Source organism: Panthera pardus, unplaced genomic scaffold (genome assembly GCF_024362965.1).
Source record: "Panthera pardus isolate Hobbes unplaced genomic scaffold, ASM2436296v1 HiC_scaffold_27, whole genome shotgun sequence".
Lineage (NCBI taxonomy): Eukaryota > Metazoa > Chordata > Mammalia > Carnivora > Felidae > Panthera > Panthera pardus.
This window is the reverse complement of record NW_026526843.1, coordinates 118,960,139-118,979,295: the sequence shown is the minus strand read 5'-3', so window position 1 is coordinate 118,979,295 and position 19,157 is coordinate 118,960,139. Positions and strand designations below refer to the sequence as shown.

The 19,157-nt window shown below is 43.1% G+C and overlaps 1 protein-coding gene across 1 annotated transcript in view; it reads right to left on the bottom strand.

Moving 5' to 3' along the window:
- ASMT (acetylserotonin O-methyltransferase) overlaps positions 1–19,157 on the bottom strand; it is a 29,451-nt gene extending 10,294 nt beyond the window's left edge. The window contains exons 1-2 of the mRNA XM_053891378.1: positions 19,058–19,157; positions 18,725–18,900 (exon numbers count right to left, since the gene is read on the bottom strand). Of these exons, the coding sequence (XP_053747353.1) occupies positions 18,725–18,900; positions 19,058–19,157 (276 nt within the window). The remainder of the gene's footprint in view (positions 1–18,724; positions 18,901–19,057) is intronic.

Below are 19,157 nucleotides of genomic sequence, written 5' to 3'. Positions count from 1 at the left end.
ACTAAGGTTGTTGTGGTAACTCTCCCTGTACGAACGTTGTGCTAACACTCCATGTACTAAAGTTGTGTTAATTCTCCCTGTACTAAAATTGTGTACTAAAATTGTACAAAGGTTGTGGTAACTCTCCCTGTACAAAGGTTGTTGTATTAACTCTCCCTGTACTCAGGTTGTGTGAACTCTCTGTACTAAGGTTGTGTTAACTCTCCCGGTACGAAGGTTGTGTTAACACTCCCTGTACTAAAATTGTGTTAACTCTCCCTATACTAAGGTTATGTTAACTCTCCTTGTACTAAGGTTGTTGTGTTAACTCTCCCTGTATGAACCTTATTGTCTTTAACTCTCCCTGTACGAAGGTTGTGCTAGCTCCTTCTGTACTAAACTTGTTGTGTTAACTCTCCATGTACTAGATTGTGTTAACTATCCCTGTACAAATGTGTTAACTCTCCCTGTGCTAAGGTTGTGTTAACTCTCCCTGTACTAAGATTGTTGTGTGAAGTCTACCTATACAAATGTTTTGTTAACTCTCTCATTGCTTAGGTTGTATTAAATCTCTCTGTGCTAAGTTTGTGTTAAATCTCTGTGTGCTAAGGTTGTTTTAACTCTCCCTGTACTAAGTTTGTTGTGTTAACTCACACTGTACTAAGGTGGTATTAACGCTCCCTGTAAGAAGGTTGTTGTGTTAACTCTCCCTGTACGAAGGTTGTGCTAACACTCCATGTACTAAAGTTGTGTTAATTCTCCCTGTACTAAAATTGTGTACTAAAATTGTACAAAGGTTGTGGTAACTCTCCCTGTACAAAGGTTGTTGTATTAACTCTCCCTGTACTAAGGTTGTGTGAACTCTCTGTACTAAGGTTGTGTTAACTCTCCCTATACTAAGGTTATCTTAACTCTCCTTGTACTAAAATTGTGTTAACTCTCCCTATACTAAGGTTATGTTAACTCTTCCTGTAAGAAGGTTGTTGTGTTAACTCTCCCTGTACGAAGGTTGTGTTAACACTCCATGTACTAAGGTTGTGTTAATTCTCCCTGTACTAAAATTGTGTACTAAAATTGTACAAAGGTTGTGGTAACTCTCCCTGTACAAAGGTTGTTGTGTTAACTCTCTGTACTAAGGTTGTGTTAACTCTCCCCCTACAAGATTGTGTTAACTCTCCCTGCACTAACATTGTGTTAACCCTCCCTGTACTAAGATTATGTTAACTCTCCCTGTACGAAGGATGTATTAACACTCCCTGTACTAAAATTGTGTTAACTCTCCCTATACTAAGGTTATGTTAACTCTCCTTCTACTAAGGTTGTTGTGTTAACTCTCCCTGTATGAACCTTACTGTCTTAACTCTCCCTGTACGAAGGCTGTGTTAGCTCTTGCTGTACTAAGGTTGTTGTGTTAGCTCTCCATGTACAAAGGTTGTGTTGAATCACCCTGTATGAAGCTTGTTGTCTTACCTCTCCCTGTACGAAGGTTGTGTTAACTCTCCCTGTACGAAGGTTGCCATGTTAAGTCTCCACATACAAAGCTTGTCTTAACTCTCTCTGAGCTAAGGTTGTGTTAATTCTCTTTGTGCTAAGGTTGTGTTAACTCTCCCTGAACTAATGTTGTCGTGTTAACTCTCCCTGTACTAAAGTGATGTTAACTCTTCCTGTTTGAAGGTTGTTGTGTTAAGTCTCCCTCTACGAAGGTTGCTGTGTTAACTCTCCCTGTAAAATGGTTGTGTTAACTCTCCCTGTAAAATGGTTGTGTTAACTCTCCCTGTAAAAAGGTTGTTGTGTTAACTCTCCCTGTATGAGATTGTGTTAACTCTCCCTTTACTAAGATTGCTGTGTTAACTCTCACTGTACTAAGGTGCTGTTAACTCTCCCTGGACTAACGTTGTGTTAACTCTCCCTATATGAATCTTGTTGTCTTAACTCTCCCTATAAAAAGGATGTGTTAAGTCTCCCTGTACGAATGTTGTTGTGTTAACTCCCCCTGTACTAAGATTTTGTTAACTCTCCCTGTACAAAGATTGTTGTGCTAACTCTCCCTGTACAAAGGTGGTTGTATTAACTCTCCCTGTATGAAGGTTGTTGTGCTAACTCTCCCTGTACTAAGGTTGCGTTAACTCTCCCTGTACGAAGGTTGTTGTGTTAAGTCTCCCTGTACAAATGTGTTAACTCTCTCATTGCTTAGGTTGTGTTAACTCCCTCTGTGCTAGGTTTGTTTTAACTCTCCCTGTGCTAGGGTTGTTTTAACTCTCCCCGTACTACAGTTGTTGTGTTAACTCTCCCTGTACTAAGGTTGTGTAAAATCTCCCTGTACTAATCTTGTGTTAATACTCCCTATATGAAGGATGTTGTGTTAAGTCTCCCTGTACTAAGGTTGTGTTATTTCCCCCTGTACTAAGGTGGCCTTAACTCTCCCTGTACTAAGGTTGTTGTGTTAACTCTCCCTGTACTAAGATTTTGTTAACTCCTTCTACTAAGGTTGTGTTAACTATCCCTGTGCTAAGGTTGTTGCGTTAAATCTCGCTGTACTAAGGTTGTGTTAACTCTCCCTGTACTAAGGTTGTTGTGTTAACTCTCCCTGGACTAGATTGTGTTAACTATCCCTGTACAAATGTTGTGTTAACTCTCCCTGTGCTAAGGTTGTGTTAACTCTCCCTGTACTAAGATTGTTGTGTTAAGTCTACCTATACAAATGTTGTGTTAACTCTCTCATTGCTTAGGTTGTATTAAATCTCTCTGTGCTAAGTTTGTGTTAACTCTCCCTGTGCTAAGGTTGTGTTAACTCTCTCTGTGCTAAGATTGTGTGAATTCTCCCTGAAATAAGGTTGTTGTGTTAACTCTCCCTGTACTAAGGTTCTATTAACTCTCCCGGTACTAAGGTGCTGTTAACTCTCCCTGTATTAAGGTTGTGTTAACTCTCCCCATCTAATGTTCTATTAACTCTCCCTGTATGAAGCTTGATGCCTTAACTCTCCCTATACGAAGGTTGTTGTGTAAAGTCTCCAGATACAAAGGTTGTGTTAACTATCCCTGTACTAAGATTGTTGTGTTAATTCTCCCTTTACTAAGGTTGGTGTGTTAACTCGCCCTGTACTAAGTTTGTTGTGTTAACTCACACTGTACTAAGGTGGTGTTAATGCTCCCTGTATGAAGGTTGTGTTAACTCTCCCTGTACTAAGATTGTGTTAATTCTCCCTGTACTTATGTTAACTCTCCCTGTACTAAAGTTGTTAACTCCCTGTACGAAAGTTGTGTTAACTCTCCCTGTATGAAGGTTGTTGTGTTAAGTCTACCTGTACAAAGGTTATGTTAACTCTTCCTGTACCAAGGTTGTGTTAACTCTCCCTGTCTAGGGTTGTGTTAACTCACCCTGTACGAAGGTGTTGTGTTAACTCTCACTGTACTAAGCTTGTTGTGTTAATTCTCCCTGTATGAAGAATGTTGTGTTAAGTCTCCCTGTACAAAGATTGTGTTAACTCTCCCTGTACTAAGGTTGTGTTAAATCACCCTGTATGAAGCTTGTTGTCTTAACTCTCCCTGTATGAAGGTTGTGTTAACTCTCCCTGTATGAAGGTTGTTGTGTTAAGTCCCAGTACAAAGGTTGTGTTAACTCTCTCTGTGCTAAGATTGTGTGAATTCTCCCTGAAATAAGGTTGTTGTGTTAACTCTCCCTGTATTAAGGTTGTTTTATTAAGTCTCCCTGTAAGAGTGTTGCTGTGTTAACTCTCCCTGTAAAAAGGTTGTGTTAACTCTCCCCATAAAATGGTTGTTTTTTTAACTCCACCTGTACTAAGGTTGTGTTAAATCTCCCTGTACTAAGGTTGCATTAACTCTCCCTATACTAAGGTTGCTGTGTTAACTCTCCCCATACTAAGGTTCTGTTAACTCTCCCGGTACTAATTTTCTGTTAACTCTCCCTGTACTAATGTTGTATTAACTCTCCCCATCTAATGTTCTGTTAACTCTTCCTGTATGAAGCTTGATCCCTTAACTCTCCCTGTATGAAGGTTGTGCTAACACTCCATGTACTAAAGTTGTGTTAATTCTCCCTGTACTAAAATTGTGTGCTAAAATTGTACAAAGGTTGTGGTAATTCTCCCTGTACAAAGGTTGTTGTATTAACTCTCCCTGTACTCAGGTTGTGTGAACTCTCTGTACTAAGGTTGTGTTAACTCTCCCGGTACGAAGGTTGTGTTAACACTCCCTGTACTAAAATTGTGTTAACTCTCCCTATACTAAGGTTATGTTAACTCTCCTTGTACTAAGGTTGTTGTGTTAACTCTCCCTGTATGAACCTTATTGTCTTTAACTCTCCCTGTACGAAGGTTGTGTTAGCTCTTTCTGTACTAAAGTTGTTGTGTTAGCTCTCCATGTACTAGATTGTGTTAACTATCCCTGTACAAATGTTGTGTTAACTCTCCCTGTGCTAAGGTTGTGTTAACTCTCCCTGTACTAAGATTGTTGTGTTAACTCTACCTATACAAATGTTTTGTTAACTCTCTCATTGCTTAGGTTGTATTAAATCTCTCTGTGCTAAGTTTGTGTTAAATCTCTGTGTGCTAAGGTTGTTTTAACTCTCCCTGTACTAAGATTGTTGTGTTAATTCTCCGTTTACTAAGGTTGGTGTGTTAACTCTCCCTGTACTAAGTTTGTTGTGTTAACTCACACTGTACTAAGGTGGTGTTAACGCTCCCTGTAAGAAGGTTGTTGTGTTAACTCTCCCTGTACTAAGATTGTGTTAATTCTCCCTGTACTTATGTTAACTCTCCCTGTACTAAGGTTGTTGTGTTAACTCCCTGTATGAAAGTTGTGTTAACTCTCCCTGTACGAAGGTTGTTGTGTTAAGTCTACCTGTACAAAGGTTATGTTAACTCTTCCTGTACCAAGGTTGTGTTAACTCCCCGTCTAGGGTTGTGTTAAATCACCCTGTATGAAGGTGTTGTGTTAACTCTCACTGTACTAAGCTTGTTGTGTTAATTCTCCCTGTATGAAGAATGTTAAGTCTCCCTGTACAAAGATTGTGTTTACTCTCCCTGTACTAAGGTTGTGTTAACTCTCCCTGTACTAAGGTTGTGTTAAATCACCCTGTATGAAGCTTGTTGTCTTAACTCTCCCTGTCTGAAGGTTGTGTTAACTCTCCCTGTATGAAGGTTGTTGTGTTAAGTCCCAGTACAAAGGTTGTGTTAACTCTCTCTGTGCTAAGGTTGTGTTAACTCTCCCTGTATTAAGTTGTTTTGTTAAGTCTCCCTGTAAAAAGGTTGTGTTAACTCTCCCTGTACTAAGGTTATGTTAACTCTCCCCATAAAATTGTTGTTTTTTAACTCCACCAGTACTAAGTTTGTGTTAAATCTCCCTGTACTAAGGTTGCGTTAACTCTCGCTATAGTAAGGTTGTTGTGTTAATTCTCCCTGTACTAAGGTTCTATTAACTCTCCCAGTACTAAGGTGCTGTTAACTCTCCCTGTACTAAGGTTGTGTTAACTCTCCCTGTCTTAAGTTGTTTTGTTAAGTCTCCCTGTAAAAAGGTTGTGTTAACTCTCCCTGTACTAAGGTTATGTTAACTCTCCCCATAAAATTGTTTTTTTTAACTCCACCTGTACTAAGGTTGTGCTAACTCCACCAGTACTAAGTTTGTGTTAAATCTCCCTGTACTAAGGTTGCGTTAACTCTCCCTATAGTAAGGTTGTGTTAATTCTCCCTGTGCTAAGGTTCTATTAACTCTCCCAGTACTAAGGTGCTGTTAACTCTCCCTGTACTAAGGTTGTGTTAACTCTCCCTGTCTAATGTTCTGTTAACTCTCCCTGTATGAGGCTTGATGCCTTAACTCTCCCTGTACGAAGGTTGTTGTGTAAAGTCTCCGGGTACAAAGGTTGTGTTAACTATCCCTGTACTAAGGTTGTTGTGTTTGTTTCCCTGTACTAACCATGTGTTAACTCCCCCAGGACTCAGGTTGTGTTAAGTCTCCCTTTATGAAGGTTGTTGTGTTATATCTTCCTGTACAAAGGTTGTGGTAAGTCTCCCTGTATGAAGGTTGTTGCGTTAACTCTACCTGTACAAATGTTGTGTTAACTCTTTCATTGCATAGGTTGTGTTAACACTCTCTGTGCTAAGTTTGTGTTAACTTTCCCTGTGCTAAAGTTGTTGTGTACTAAGGTTGTGTTAACTCTCCATCTATGAAGCTTCTTGTCTTAACCCTCCCTGTATGGAGGTTGTGTTAAGTTTCCCTGTTAGAAGGTTGTTGTGTTAATTCTCCCTGTACAAAGGTTGTGTTAACACTCTCTGTGCTAAGGTTGTGTTAATTCTATCTGTGCTAAGGATGTGTTAACTCTCCCTGAACTAAAGTTGTTGTGTTAACTCTCCCTGTACTAAGGTAGTGTTAACTCTCTCTGTATGAAGGTTGTTGTGCTAAGTCTCCCTATACAAAGGTTGTTGTGTTAAGTCTCCCAGAACAAGGGTTGTGTTAACTCTCCATGTACTAAAGTTGTATTAACACTCCCTGTACTAAGTTTGTTGTGTTGACTCTCCCTGTACTAAGGTTGTGTTAACCCTCCTGGTACTAAGGTTGTGTTAGCTCTCCCTGTGTTAAGGTTATGTGTTAACTCTCCCTGTACTAGATTGTGTTAACTATCCCTGTACAAATGTTGTGTTAACTCTCCCTGGAATAAGGTTTTTGTGTTAACTCTCCCTGTACTAAGGTTGTTGTGTTAACTCTCCCTGTACTAAGATTGTGTTAACTCTCCTTGTATGAAGCTTGATGTCTTAACTCTCCCTGTACGAAGGTTGTTGTGTAAAGTATCCCTGCACAAAGGTTGTGTTAACTCTCCCTGTATTAGGTTGTGTTAACTATCCCTGTACTAAGGTTGTTGTGTTAAGTGTCCCTGTACTAACCATGTGTTAACTCTCCCTGTACTAAGGTTGTGTTAACTCATTCCTGTATGAAGCTTGTTGTCTTAACTCTCCCTGTACGAAAGTTATGTTACCTCTCCCTATGCAAAGCATGTTGTGTTAGATCTCCATGTACAAATGTTGTCTTCACTCCCTCATTGTTTAGTTTTGTTAACTCCCTCTGTGCTAAGTTTCTTTTAACTCTCCTTGTGCTAAGGTGTTTTAACTCTCCCTGTACTAAGGTTGTTGTGTTAACTCTCCCTGTACTAAGGTTGTGTTAATTCTCCCTGTACTCAGGTTGTGTTAACTCTCCCTTTACAAAAGTTGTTCTGTTAACTCTCCCTGTACTAAGGTTGTGTTAACTCTCCCTGGACTAAGGTTGTTGTCTTAACTCTCCCTGTACTAAAGTTGTGTTAACTCACCCTGTACTTAGGTTGTTGTGTTAACTCCCTGTACTAAGGTTGTGTTGACTCTCCTTGAACTAAGATTCTGTTAACTCTCCGTCTGAAGTTGTTGCATTAACTCTCCCTGTACGAAGGTTGTTGTGTTAAGTCTTCTTGCACAAATGTTGTGCTAACTCTCTTTGCTAACGTTGTGTTAAGTCTCTTTGTGCTAACTTTGTGTTAACCCTCACTGCGAAGGATGTGTTAACTCTCCCTGTGCTAGGTTGTTGTGTTAACTCTCCCTGTACTAAGGTTCTGTTAACTCTCCCTGTACCCAGGTTGTGTTAACCACCCCTGTACTAGGTTGTTGTACTAAGTTTGTATTAACTCTCCCTATACTAAGGCGGTGTTAACTCTTCCTGTACTAAGGTTATTGTGTCAACTCTCCCTGTGCTCAGACTGTGATAAATCTCCCTGTATTAATATTGTGTTAACTCTCCCTGTACTAATGTTGTGTTAACTCTTCCTGTACGAAGGTTGTGTTAACTCCCTCTGTGCTAAGGGTGTGTTAACTCTCCCTGTACTAAGGTTGTTGTGTTTACTTTCCTTGTACTAAGATAGTTCTGTTTGCTCCCCCGTACTAAGGTTGTGTTAACTCTCCCTCTACTAAGTTTGTGTTACCCCTGCCTGTACTAAGACTGTGTTAAATCTCCCTGTACTAATGTTGTGTTAACTCTCCCTGTATGAAGGTTTTTGTGTTAACTCTCCCTGTACGAAGGTTGTTGTGTTAACTCTCCCTGTACGAAGGTTGTTGTGTTAACTCTCCCTGGACAAACGTTGTGTTAACTCTCTCTGCACGAAGGTTGTGTTAACTCTCCCTGTTCTAGGGTTTGTTAACTCTCCTGTTCTAAGGTTGTTGTGTTAACTGTCCCTGTACTAAGATTGTGTTAACTCTCCTGTACTAAGGCTGTTGTGATACCTCTTCCTATACTCAGTTTGTGTTAACTCTCCCTGTACTAAGGTTGTTGTCTTAGCTATCCCTGTACTAAGGTTGTGTTTACTCTCTCTGTATGAAGCTCGTTGTCTTAACTCTCCCTATACGAATGATCTGTTAACTCTCCTGTACGAAGGTTGTTAAGTCTACTTGTACAAAGGTTGTGCTAACTCTCTCTGTGCTAAAGTTGTGTTAACTCTCTCTGTGCTAAAGTTGTGTTAACTCTCTCTGTGCTAAGGTTGTGTTAACTCTCCCTGTACTAAAGTTGCGTTAACTCTCCCCGTACTAAGGTTGTGTTAACTCTCCTTGTACTAAGGTTGTGTTTACTCTCCCTTTACTAAGATTGTTGTATTAGCTATCCCTGTACTAATGTTTTTGTGTTAAGTCTCCCTGTACATAGGTTGTGTTACATCTCTGTATACTAGGTTGTTGTGTTACTCTCCCTGTATGAACGTTGTTGCGTTAAGTCTCCTTGCACAAATTTTGTGCTGACTCTCTCTTTGCTAAGGTTGTGTTAACTCTCTGTGTGCTAACCCTGTGTTAACCGTCACTGGGCTAAGGATGTGTTAACTATCCCTGTCCTAAGATGTTATGTTAACACGCCCTGTATTAAGGTTGTGTTAACTCTCCCTGTACTCAGGTTGTGTTAACTACCCCTGTATTAAGGTTGTTGTTTTAACTCTCCCAGTACTAAGGTTGTGTTAACTCTCCCAGTACTAAGGTTGTTGTGTTAACTCTCCCTGTACTAAGACTGTGTTAAATCCCCGTGTACTGATATTGTGTTAACTCTCCCTGTACCAAGGTGGTGTTAACTCACCCTGTACTAAGGTGGTGTTAACCCTCCCAGTGCAAAAGGTGTGTTAACTCTCCTTGTACTAAGGTTGCTGTGCTAACTCTCCCTGTACTAAGGTTGTGTTAACTCTCCCCATACTACGGTTGTTGTGTTAACTCTACCTATACGACAGATGTGTTAACTCTCCCTGTACTACGGTTGTGGTAATTCTCTCTCTACTACGGCTGTGTTAAATCTCCCTCTACTAATGTTGTGTTAACTCTCCCTGTGTTATGGTTGTGTTAACTCTCCCTGTACTAAGGTTGTTGTGTTAACTCTCCCTGTACTAAGACTGTATTAAATCCCATGTACTGATATTGTGTTAACTCTCCCTGTACCAAGGTGGTGTTAACTCTCCCTGTACTAAGGTGGTGTTAACTCTCCCAGTGCAAAAGGTGTGTTAACTCTCCTTGTACTAAGGTTGTTGTGCTAACTCTCCCTGTACTAAGGTTGTGTTAATTCTCCCCGTACTATGGTTGTTGTGTTAACTCTACCTATACTATAGATGTGTTAACTCTCCCTGTACTATGGCTGTGGTAATTCTCTCTCTACTACGACTGTGTTAAATCTCCCTGTACTAATGTTGTATTAACTCTCCCTGTGCTGAGGTAGGGTTAACTCTCCCTGTACTAAGGTTGTTGTGTTAGCTCTCCCTGTACTAAGGTGGTGTTAACTCTCTCTATATGAAGCTTTTTGTCTTAATGCTCCCTGTACTAAACTTGTTGTGTTAACTCTCCCTGTACTAAGGTTTTGTTAACTCTCCCTGTTGTAACGTTGTTGCGTTAACTCTTCCTGTTGTAAGGTTGTGTTCACTCTCCCTGTTGTAAAGTTGTGTTCACTCTCCCTGTTGTAAACTTGTGTTCACTCTCCCTGAACGAAGGTTGTTGTGTTAACTCTCCCTGTATGAAGGTTTTGTTAACTCTCCCTGTACGAAGGTTGTTGTGTTAACTCTTCCTGTTGTAAGGTTGTGTTCACTCTCCCTGTATGAAGGTTGTTGTGTTAACTCTCCCTGTACTAAGGTTGTGTTTACTCACCCCATACTACAGTTGTTGTATGAACTCTCCCTATACTAAGGTTGTGTTAACTCTACCTGTACTAAGACTGTGTTAAATCTCCCTGTACTAATGTTGTGTTAAGTCTCCCAGTACTAAGGTTGTGTTACCTCTCCTTGTGCTAAGGTTGTGTTAACTCTCCTTGTACTAACATTGTGCTTACTCTCCCTGTAATAGGTTATGTTAACTATCCCTGTACTAAGGTGGTTGTGTTAAGTCTCCGTGTACTAAGGATGTGTTAACTCTCCCTGTATTAAGGTTGTGTTTACTCTCCCAGTACTCAGGTTGTGTTAACTCTCCCTTTACTACAGTAGTTGTGGTAGCTCTCCCTGCACTAAAGTTTTTGTATTAACTGTCCCTGTCCTAAGGTTGTGTTAACTCTCCCTGTACTAAGGTTGTGTTAACTCTCTCTGTATGAAGCTTTTTGTCTTAATGCTCCCTGTAGAAATGTTGTGTTAACTCTCCCTGTACAAAGGTTGTTGTGTTAAACCTCCCTGTAAAAATGATGTGCTAACTCTCTCATTGCTTAGGTTGTGTTAACTCTCTGTGCTAAATTTGTGTTAACTCTCCCTGTGCTAAGACTGTTTAAATTCTCCTTGTACTAAGGTTGTTATATTAACTCTCCCTGTGCTAAGGTTGTTGTGTTAACTCTCCCTGTACTAATATTGTGTTAACTCTCCCTGTGCTAATGTTGTGTTAACTCTCCCTGTACGCAGGTTGTGTTAACTCTCCCTGTACTAAGGTTGTGTTATATCTCCCTGTACTAAGGTTGTGTTAACTCACCACGTACTAAGGTTGTGTTAACTCTCCCTGTACTAAGGTTGTGGTAACTCTCCCAGTACTCAGGTAGTGTTAACTCTCCCTTTACTAAAGTTGTTGTGTTAGCTATCCCTGTACTAAGGTTTTGTGTTAAGTCTCCCTGTATGAAGGTTGTGGTGTTAAGTCTCCCTCTACATAGTTTGTGTTACGTCTCCCTGTACTAAGGTTGTTGTGTTAACTCTCCCTGTACTAAGGTTGTCTTACCTCTCCCTGTACGAAGGTTGTGTTAAGTCTCCTTGCACAAATTTTGTGCTAACTCTGTCTTTGCTAACGTTGGGTTAACTGTGTGCTAACTTTGTGTTAAACCTCACTGTGCTAAGGATGTATTAACTCTCCCTGTCCTAAGGGTGTTGTGTTACCACTCCCTGTACTAAGGTTGTGTTAACTCACCCCGTACTATGGTTTTTGTGTAAACTCTCCCTGTACTAAGGTTGTGTTATATCTCCCTGTACTAAGGTTGTTTGGTAACTCTCGCTGTACTAAGGTTGTGTTAACTCACCCTGTACTAAGGTTGTGTTAACTCTCCCTGTACTAAGACTTTGTTAAATCTCCCTTTACTAATTATGTGTTAACTCTCCCTGTACTAAGGTTGTTGTGTTAACTCTCCACGTACTAAGGTTGTGTTAACTCTCCCTGTACTAAGTCTTTGTTAATCTCCCTTTACTAATTATGTGTTAACTCTCCCTGTACTAAGGTTGTTGTGTTAACTCTCCACGTACTAAGGTTGTGTTAACTCTCCCTGTACTAAGACTTTGTTAAATCTCCCTTTACTAATTATGTGTTAACTCTCACTGTACTAAGGTTGTTGTGTTAACTCTCCATGTACTAAGGTTGTGTTAACTCTCCCCATACAAATGTTGTTGTGTTAACTCTCTCTGTATTACGGTTGTGTTAACTCTTCCTGTACTAAATTTGTGTTAACTCTACCTGTACTAAGAATGTGTTAAATCCCCCTGTACTAATGTTGTGTTACTGTCCCTATACTAAGGTTGTGCTAACTCTCCCTGTAGAAAGGTTGTGTTAACTCTCCCTGTATGAAGGTTGTTGTGTTAAGTCTCCCTGTACGAAGGTTGTTGTGCTATGTCTCACTGTTCAAAGGTTGTGTTAAGCCTCCCTGTACTAAGGTTGTGTTACCTCTCCCTGTGGTAACGTTGTGTTAACTCTCCATGTACTAAGGTTGTTGTGTTAACTCTCCCTGTACTAAGGTTGTGTTAACTCTCCCTGTATGAAGCTTTTTGTCTTAACGCTCCCTGTACAAAGGTTGTTGTGTTAAGTCTCCCTGTAAAAATGTTGTGTTAACTCTCTCATTGCTTAGGCTGTGTCAACTCTCTCTGTTCTAAATTTGTGTTAACTCTTCATGTGCTAAGGTTATTATTACTCTCTCTGTACTAAGGTGGTTGTGATAACTCTCCCTGTACAAAGGTTGTGTTAACTCTCCCAGTACTAACGTTGTTGTGTTAAGTCTCCCTGTACTAAGGTTGTGTTAACCCTCCCTGTACTAAGAGTGTTGTGTTAACTCTCCCGGTACTAAGGTTGTCTTAACTCTCCTTGTACTAACATTTTTGTGTTAACTGTCCCCGTACTAAGGTTGTGTTAACATTGTTGTGTTAACTGTCCCTGTACTAAGGTTGTGTTAACTCTCTCTTTGCTAAGGTTATATTAACTCTCCCTGTACTAAGGTTGTGTTTACTCTCCCTGTACTACGGATGTGTTAACTCTCTTTGCTCAGGTTGTCTTAACTCTCCCTGTAGTAAGAATGTTAACTCCCCCTGTACTAAGGTTGTGTTAACTGTCCCGGTACTAAGGTTGTTTTACCTCTCCCTATACTAAGATTGTGTTAAGTCTCCCTGTACTAAGGTTGTGTTAACTCTCCCTGTGTTACAGTTGTTTTACCTCTCCCTATACTAAGATTGTGTTAAGTATCCCTGTACTCGGGTTGTGTTAACTCTCCGTGTACTAAGGTTGTGTTAACCCTCCCTGTACTAAGGTTGTGTTATCTCTCCCTGTAATAAGGTTGTTTTGGTAACTCTCCCTGTACTAAGTTTGTGTTAACTCACCCTGTACTAAGGTTGTGTTAACTCTCCCTGTACTAAGTTTTTGTTAACTCTCCCTGTACTAAGGCTGCATTAACTCTCCCTATACTAAGGTTGTTGTGTTAAGTCTCCCTGTACTAAGGTTATGTTAACTCTCCCTGTACTAATGTTGTGTTAACTCTCCATACACTAAGGTTGTGCTAACTCTCCCTGTAGAAAGGTTGTGTTGACTCTCCCTGTATGAAGGTTGTTGTGTTAAGTCTCCCTGTAGTAAGGTTGTGTTAACTCTTCCTATACTAAGGTTGTTGTGTTAACTCTCCGTGTATGAATGTTGTTGTGTTAACTCTCCCTGTACTAATGTTGTGTTGCTCTCCCTGTACTAAGGTTGTGTTAACTCTCCCTGTGCTAAGGTTGTTTTAATTTTCCTTGTACGAAGGTTGTTGTTTTAACTCTCCCTGTACTAAGATAGTTTGTTATCTCTCCTTGTAGTAAGATTGTGTTAACTCTCCCTGTACCAAGACTGTGGTAACTCTCCCTGTACTAAGGTTGTGTTACCCCTCCCTGTTCCAAGACTGTGTTAAGTCTCCCTGTACTAATGTTGTGTTAACTCTCCCTGTACAAAGGTTGTTGTGTTAAGTCTCCTGGGACAAATGTTGTGTTAACTCTCTCTGTATATAGGTTGTGTTAACTCTCTCTTTGTACTAGGGTTGTGTTAACTCTCCCTGTACTATGGTTGTGTTAACTTTCCCTGTACTAAAGTTGTTGTATTAAGTGTCCCTGTACTAAGGTTGTTGTGTTAGCCATCTCTGTACTAAGGTTGTGTTAACTTTCCCTGTACTAAGGTTTTGTTATCTCTCCATGTACTAAGTTTGTGTTAACTCTCACTATACTCAGGTTGTGTTAGCTCGGTCTTTACTAACATTGTTGTGTTGTTGTGTCAATTCTCCCTGTATGAAGATTGTTGTGTTATGTCTCCCTGTACAAACGTTGTGTTAGGTCTCCCTGTACTAAGGTGTGTTTACTTTCCCTCTACTAAGGTTGTATTCATTCTCCATGTACTACGATTGTGTTAAGTCTCCCTGTACTAAGGTTGTTGTGTTAACTCTCCCCTTACTAAGGTTATGTTAACTCTCCCTGTACGAAGGTTGTTGTGTTAAGTCTCCCTGTACTAATGTTGTGTTACCTCTCCCTGTGCTAAGCTTGTGTTAACCCTCTCTTTGCTAAAGCTGTGTTAACTCTCCCTGTAACAAGGTTGTGTTAACTCTCCCTGTACTAAGGTTGTGTTAACTCTCTTTGTACTAAGGTTGTGTTAACTCTCCCTGTACTAACGTTGTTGTGTTAACTGTCCCTGTGCTAAGGTTGTGTTAACTCTCTCTCTGCTAAGGTTGTGTTAACTGTCCCTGTACTAAGGTTGTGTTAACTGTCCCTGTACTAAGGTTGTGTTAACTGTCCCTGTACTAAGGTTGTGTCAACTTGTGTTAACTTGTGTGTACTAAAGTTGTGTTAACCCTCCCTGTACTAAGGGTGTTATGTTAACTCTCCCTGTACTAAGGTTGTCTTAACTCTCCCTGTGCTAATATTGTATTAACTGTCCCTGTGCTAACGTTGTGTTAACTCTGTCTTTCCTAAGGTTGTGTTAATGTCCCTGTACTAAGGTTGTGTTAACTGTCCCTGTACTAAGGTTGTGTTAACCCTCCCTGTACTAAGGGTGTTGTGTTTACTCTCCCTGTACTAAGGTTGCCTTAACTCTCCCTGTACTAATATTGTGTTAACTGTCCGTGTGCTAAGGTTGTGTTAACTCTTTCTTTGATGAGGTTGTGTTAACTCTCCCTGTACTAAGGTTGTGTTATCTCTCCCTGTAATAAGGTTGTTTTGGTACCTCTCCCTGTACTAAGGTTGTGTTAGCTCACCCTGTACGAAGGTTGTGGTAACTCTCTATGTACTAAGGTTGTTGTGTTAACTCTCCGTGTACTAAGGTTGTCCTAACTCTCCCCGTACAAATGTTGTTGTGTTAACTCTCTCTGTATTATGGTTGTGTTAACTCTTCCTGTACTAAATTTGTGTTAACTCTACCTGTACCCAGAATTTGTTAAATATCTCTGTACTAATGTTGTGTTAACTCTCCCTACACTAAGGTTGTGCTAACTCTCCCTGTAGAAAGGTTGTGTTAACTCTCCCTGTATGAAGGTTGTTGTGTTAAGTCTCCCTGTACGAAGGTTGTTGTGCTATGTCTCACTGTTCAAAGGTTGCGTTAAGCCTCCCTGTACTAAGGTTGTGTTACCTCTCTCTGTGGTAACATTGTGTTAACTCTCCATGTACTAAGGTTGTTGTGTTAACTCTCCCTGTAGTAAGGTTGTGTATACTCTCCCTGTACTAAAGTTGTGTTAACTCTCCCTGTATGAAGCTCTTTGCCTTAACGCTCCCTGTACGAAGGTTGTTGTGTTAAGTCTCCCTGTAAAAATGTTGTGTTAACTCTCTCATTGCTTAGGCTGTGTTAACTCTCTCTGTGCTAAATTTGTGTTAACTCTTCATGTGCTAAGGTTATTATCCCTCTCTCTGTACTATGGTTGTTGTGTTAACTCTCCCTGTACAAAGGTTGTGTTAACTCTCCTGGTACTAACGTTGTTGTGTTACCTCTCCCTGTACTATGGTTGTGTTAACCCTCCCTGTACTAAGGGTGTTGTGTTAAGTCTCCCTGTACTAAGGTTGTGTTAAGTGTCCCTGTACTAACATTGTTGTGTTATCTGTCCCTGTAGTAAGATTGTGTTAACTGTCCCTGTACTAAGGTTGTGTTAACTCTCCCGGTACTAATGTTGTTTTACCTCTCTGTACACTAAGATTGTGTTAAGTCTCCCTGTACTAAGGTTGTGTTAACTGTCCATGTACTAAGGTTGTATTAACCCTCCCTGCACTAAGGGTGTTGTGTTAACTCTCCCTATACTAAGGTTGTGTTAACTATCCCTGTACTAATATTGTGTTAACTCTCCCTGTACTAAGGTTGTGTTAACTCTCCCTGTACTAATATTGTGTTAACTTTCCCTGTACTAATATTGTGTTCATTCTCTGTATACTAAGGTTGTGTTAACTCTCCCTGTACTGAGGTTGTGTTAACTCTCCCTGTAGTAAGGTTGTGTTAACTCTCCCTGTACTAATATTGTGTTAATTCTCTGTATACTAAGGTTGTGTTAACTCTCCCTGTACTAATATTGTGTTAACTCTCCCTGTAGTAAGGTTGTGTTAACTCTCCCTGTACTGATATTGTGTTAACTCTCCCTATACTAAGGTTGTGTTAACTCTCCCTGTACTAAGGTTGTGTTAACTCTCCCTGTACTAATATTGTGTTAACCCTCCCTGTACTAAGGTTGTCTTAACTCTCCCTGTGCTAATATTGTGTTAACTCTCCCTATACTAAAGTTGTGTTAACTCTCCCTGTACTAAGGGTGTTGTGTTAACTCTCCCTGTACTAATATTGTGTTAATTCTCTGTATACTAAGGTTGTGTTAACTCTCCCTATACTAAAGTTGTGTTAACTGTCCCTGTAGTAAGGGTGTTGTGTTAACTCTCCCTGTACTAAGGTTGTCTTAACTCTCCCTGTACTAATATTGTGTTAACTCTCCCTATACTAAGGTTGTGTTAACTCTCCCTGTGCTAAGGTGTTTGTGTTAAGTCTCCCTGTATGAAGTTTGTGGGAACTCATCCTATGCGGCTTGGATTAGTTCTTCTTCCGTTAACGGTGCACCAACTCCTTCCCTCTGGCTGCGTCCAGCTTTACTCCAACCACACGGTATTAGGTCCTCTTTGGTGAAAGGTGTATTGACCGGTATTCTGATCATGTGGCACTAAGTCCTATTAGGACTCGGTTAGATCGTGTGCTGAGCCTGTGTGACCTAGCCTATTTGGGTTTCACTAAGTCATTTGGTCGAGGTCGCGGTGAGTGCTAGTCTTTCAGGGTCATGGGAAGCATCGCTCCATCACGGTCTTTGGGGGTCGTGTTACGTATGATCGCATCACGGCCGCCTTCAGGGTCCGTCCACCGGGTCGTGTGGGGAACAGACGCCGGTCCCCAGACGTGGGACGCGCCCGCCACCCCTGGGACCACGAGTCACACGTTCAAGCCCCAGGAAACCAGCCCCTCGTTGCGGCTGTCTTCCGGCAGGATGCGCCTTCTCACTACCCGCGAGGCTCTCCCCGAGGCGTCCTTAACCCTTGGGGGCCGAAGACCGACTCCGGGGGGCCCTCGAGCCCACTCGGGGTGCAGGGGACGGCGTTCCGCTTCAACTCGCGGTGCCCAGCAGGCGCGTCAGGCATCCAGCACGTGCAACGACGACCGCGTTACGATCCCCGCGAGTCTGTGACCCGGGAGGGCCACGAACACATCCCCGTGTCTCAGGACCCCCCCCCCCCCCCCCCCCCGCTCAGGGCCCTCCAAGTCACGCACACGGTACCCCTGGCTTGGACCCCACTGGGTGCACACACACCTGCCCAGTCGTGCTCCCCCCGACCCTGCATCCCTGGCCATCTGTCTGCAAAAACCCTGGGACAAGCGCATCGTCTCCGGAGACGCGCCCACATGGGGGGAGGGCGTTCCTACCTTCTGCACCGACACCCCCCGCCCCTGCACGCGCACGTGCTCAGCGCCCGGACCCCAAGACATTTCCAGCAAAGCCTGTGGGCGTCCTGCCAGAGACCCCTCCCCTCGGCCCAGGTCCTCCTCTGGGCACAGGCTTGAGGCCGCTGGGGCTTGGAAATACCGCACCGAGGGGGCCCCTGGGGCGCTCAGTCGGTTGAGCGTGGGACTTGGGCTCAGCTCATGGTCTCACGATTCGCGGGTTCGAGCCTCGCGACCGGGTCTGTGCTGAGAGCTCAGAGCCTGGAGCTGCTTGGGATTCTGTGTCTCCCTCTCTCTCTGTCTCTTTCTATCTCTCTCTCAAGAATAAACATTAAAACAAACAAATAAATAAATAAATAAATAAATAAATAAATAAATAAATAAAACACACAAAAATAAACCAGGAAAACACAAAACCCGAGTGTAACCGGCCTCTACTCTCCTACGGAAGGAAAATGCACGCAGCACAAGGCTCAGGCCTCACCGTCTTAAATGAAACGACTCAGGGGCGACCGGTACGTTCGCGGTGCTGTCCCATCCCACGCCACCCACCTCTGTCCGGGTCCAGAACATTCTCCCCCACCCCCGGGAAGGACAGCCCGTCCCCCTGAGCGGTCGCTGCCCAGCCCCCGCCCCAGGGCCTGGCAAAGCGCAGCCTGGTTCCCGTTTCTACGCATGTGCTCCTTCTGGATGTTTCGCAGAAATGCCACCATTTCTGCGAATGGGGGGGTGGGGGGGAGGCTGTGTGTCCTGATCTCCCACGGGATCGTCCGAGCTCAGACCCCAGCGGGGACGAGAGTGACGCGCGCTGCGCTGTGCACGGACCCCCGGACTCGCGTGTTCCAGCCGCGTCCCCCGCGTCCCGAGCGTGTTAACGGGGAGCCCTCTATGACCCCAATCACAGCCTGTCTCAACTATTTCCATCACCGCCCTTCAGGGAAGGCTCCCAGGCGCCCCGCCGGCCTCGCCTGTGTCCAGACACCCGCCGGTACCTCCGCGACCTCCCCGCCTCCCCCAGGAAGTCCTCCTTCCCATCCCATCAAGCTCTCAGTCCCCGCTGCCCACACGCAGCTCCCGCCCCCGGGAGGCCAGGCAGGCGAGCTGGAATGTTCTCCGCACCCCATTCCTACCTGGGACAGCATGAAACCATTCGTGTACTCGGTCAGGAGCCGGAAGCCCTGTTCCTGCGGGGAGCTCATTTTGGGCCTCCGTCCAAACCGGGCCCCGGGCCGTCCCAGCTGTGCGGAGTGTGGGTCTGTCAGCACGCTGGGGGCGGCCAGCCGCTCACTGCCGCTCCCAGGAGCTCCTTGCGGGAGGCCCCGGGTGAGCCCAGGCCGATCACCGCACAAAATCCCATTAGCCTTATTAAGGGGACGACCAGGCTTCAGGGTACTCGCGGCACTCGTGCTCAGTCCTTCTGTCCCTGCTGTGCACACAGCCCTAAACCAGCCTGCCCCTCTCACCTCCCTCCCCCACACCACCAGCTGTGGAAGTGACCCAAAACCAGTATGCTGCATAATCAGTAGCCTTGATGACGCATGTTATGCATTGACGAGGCTCCAT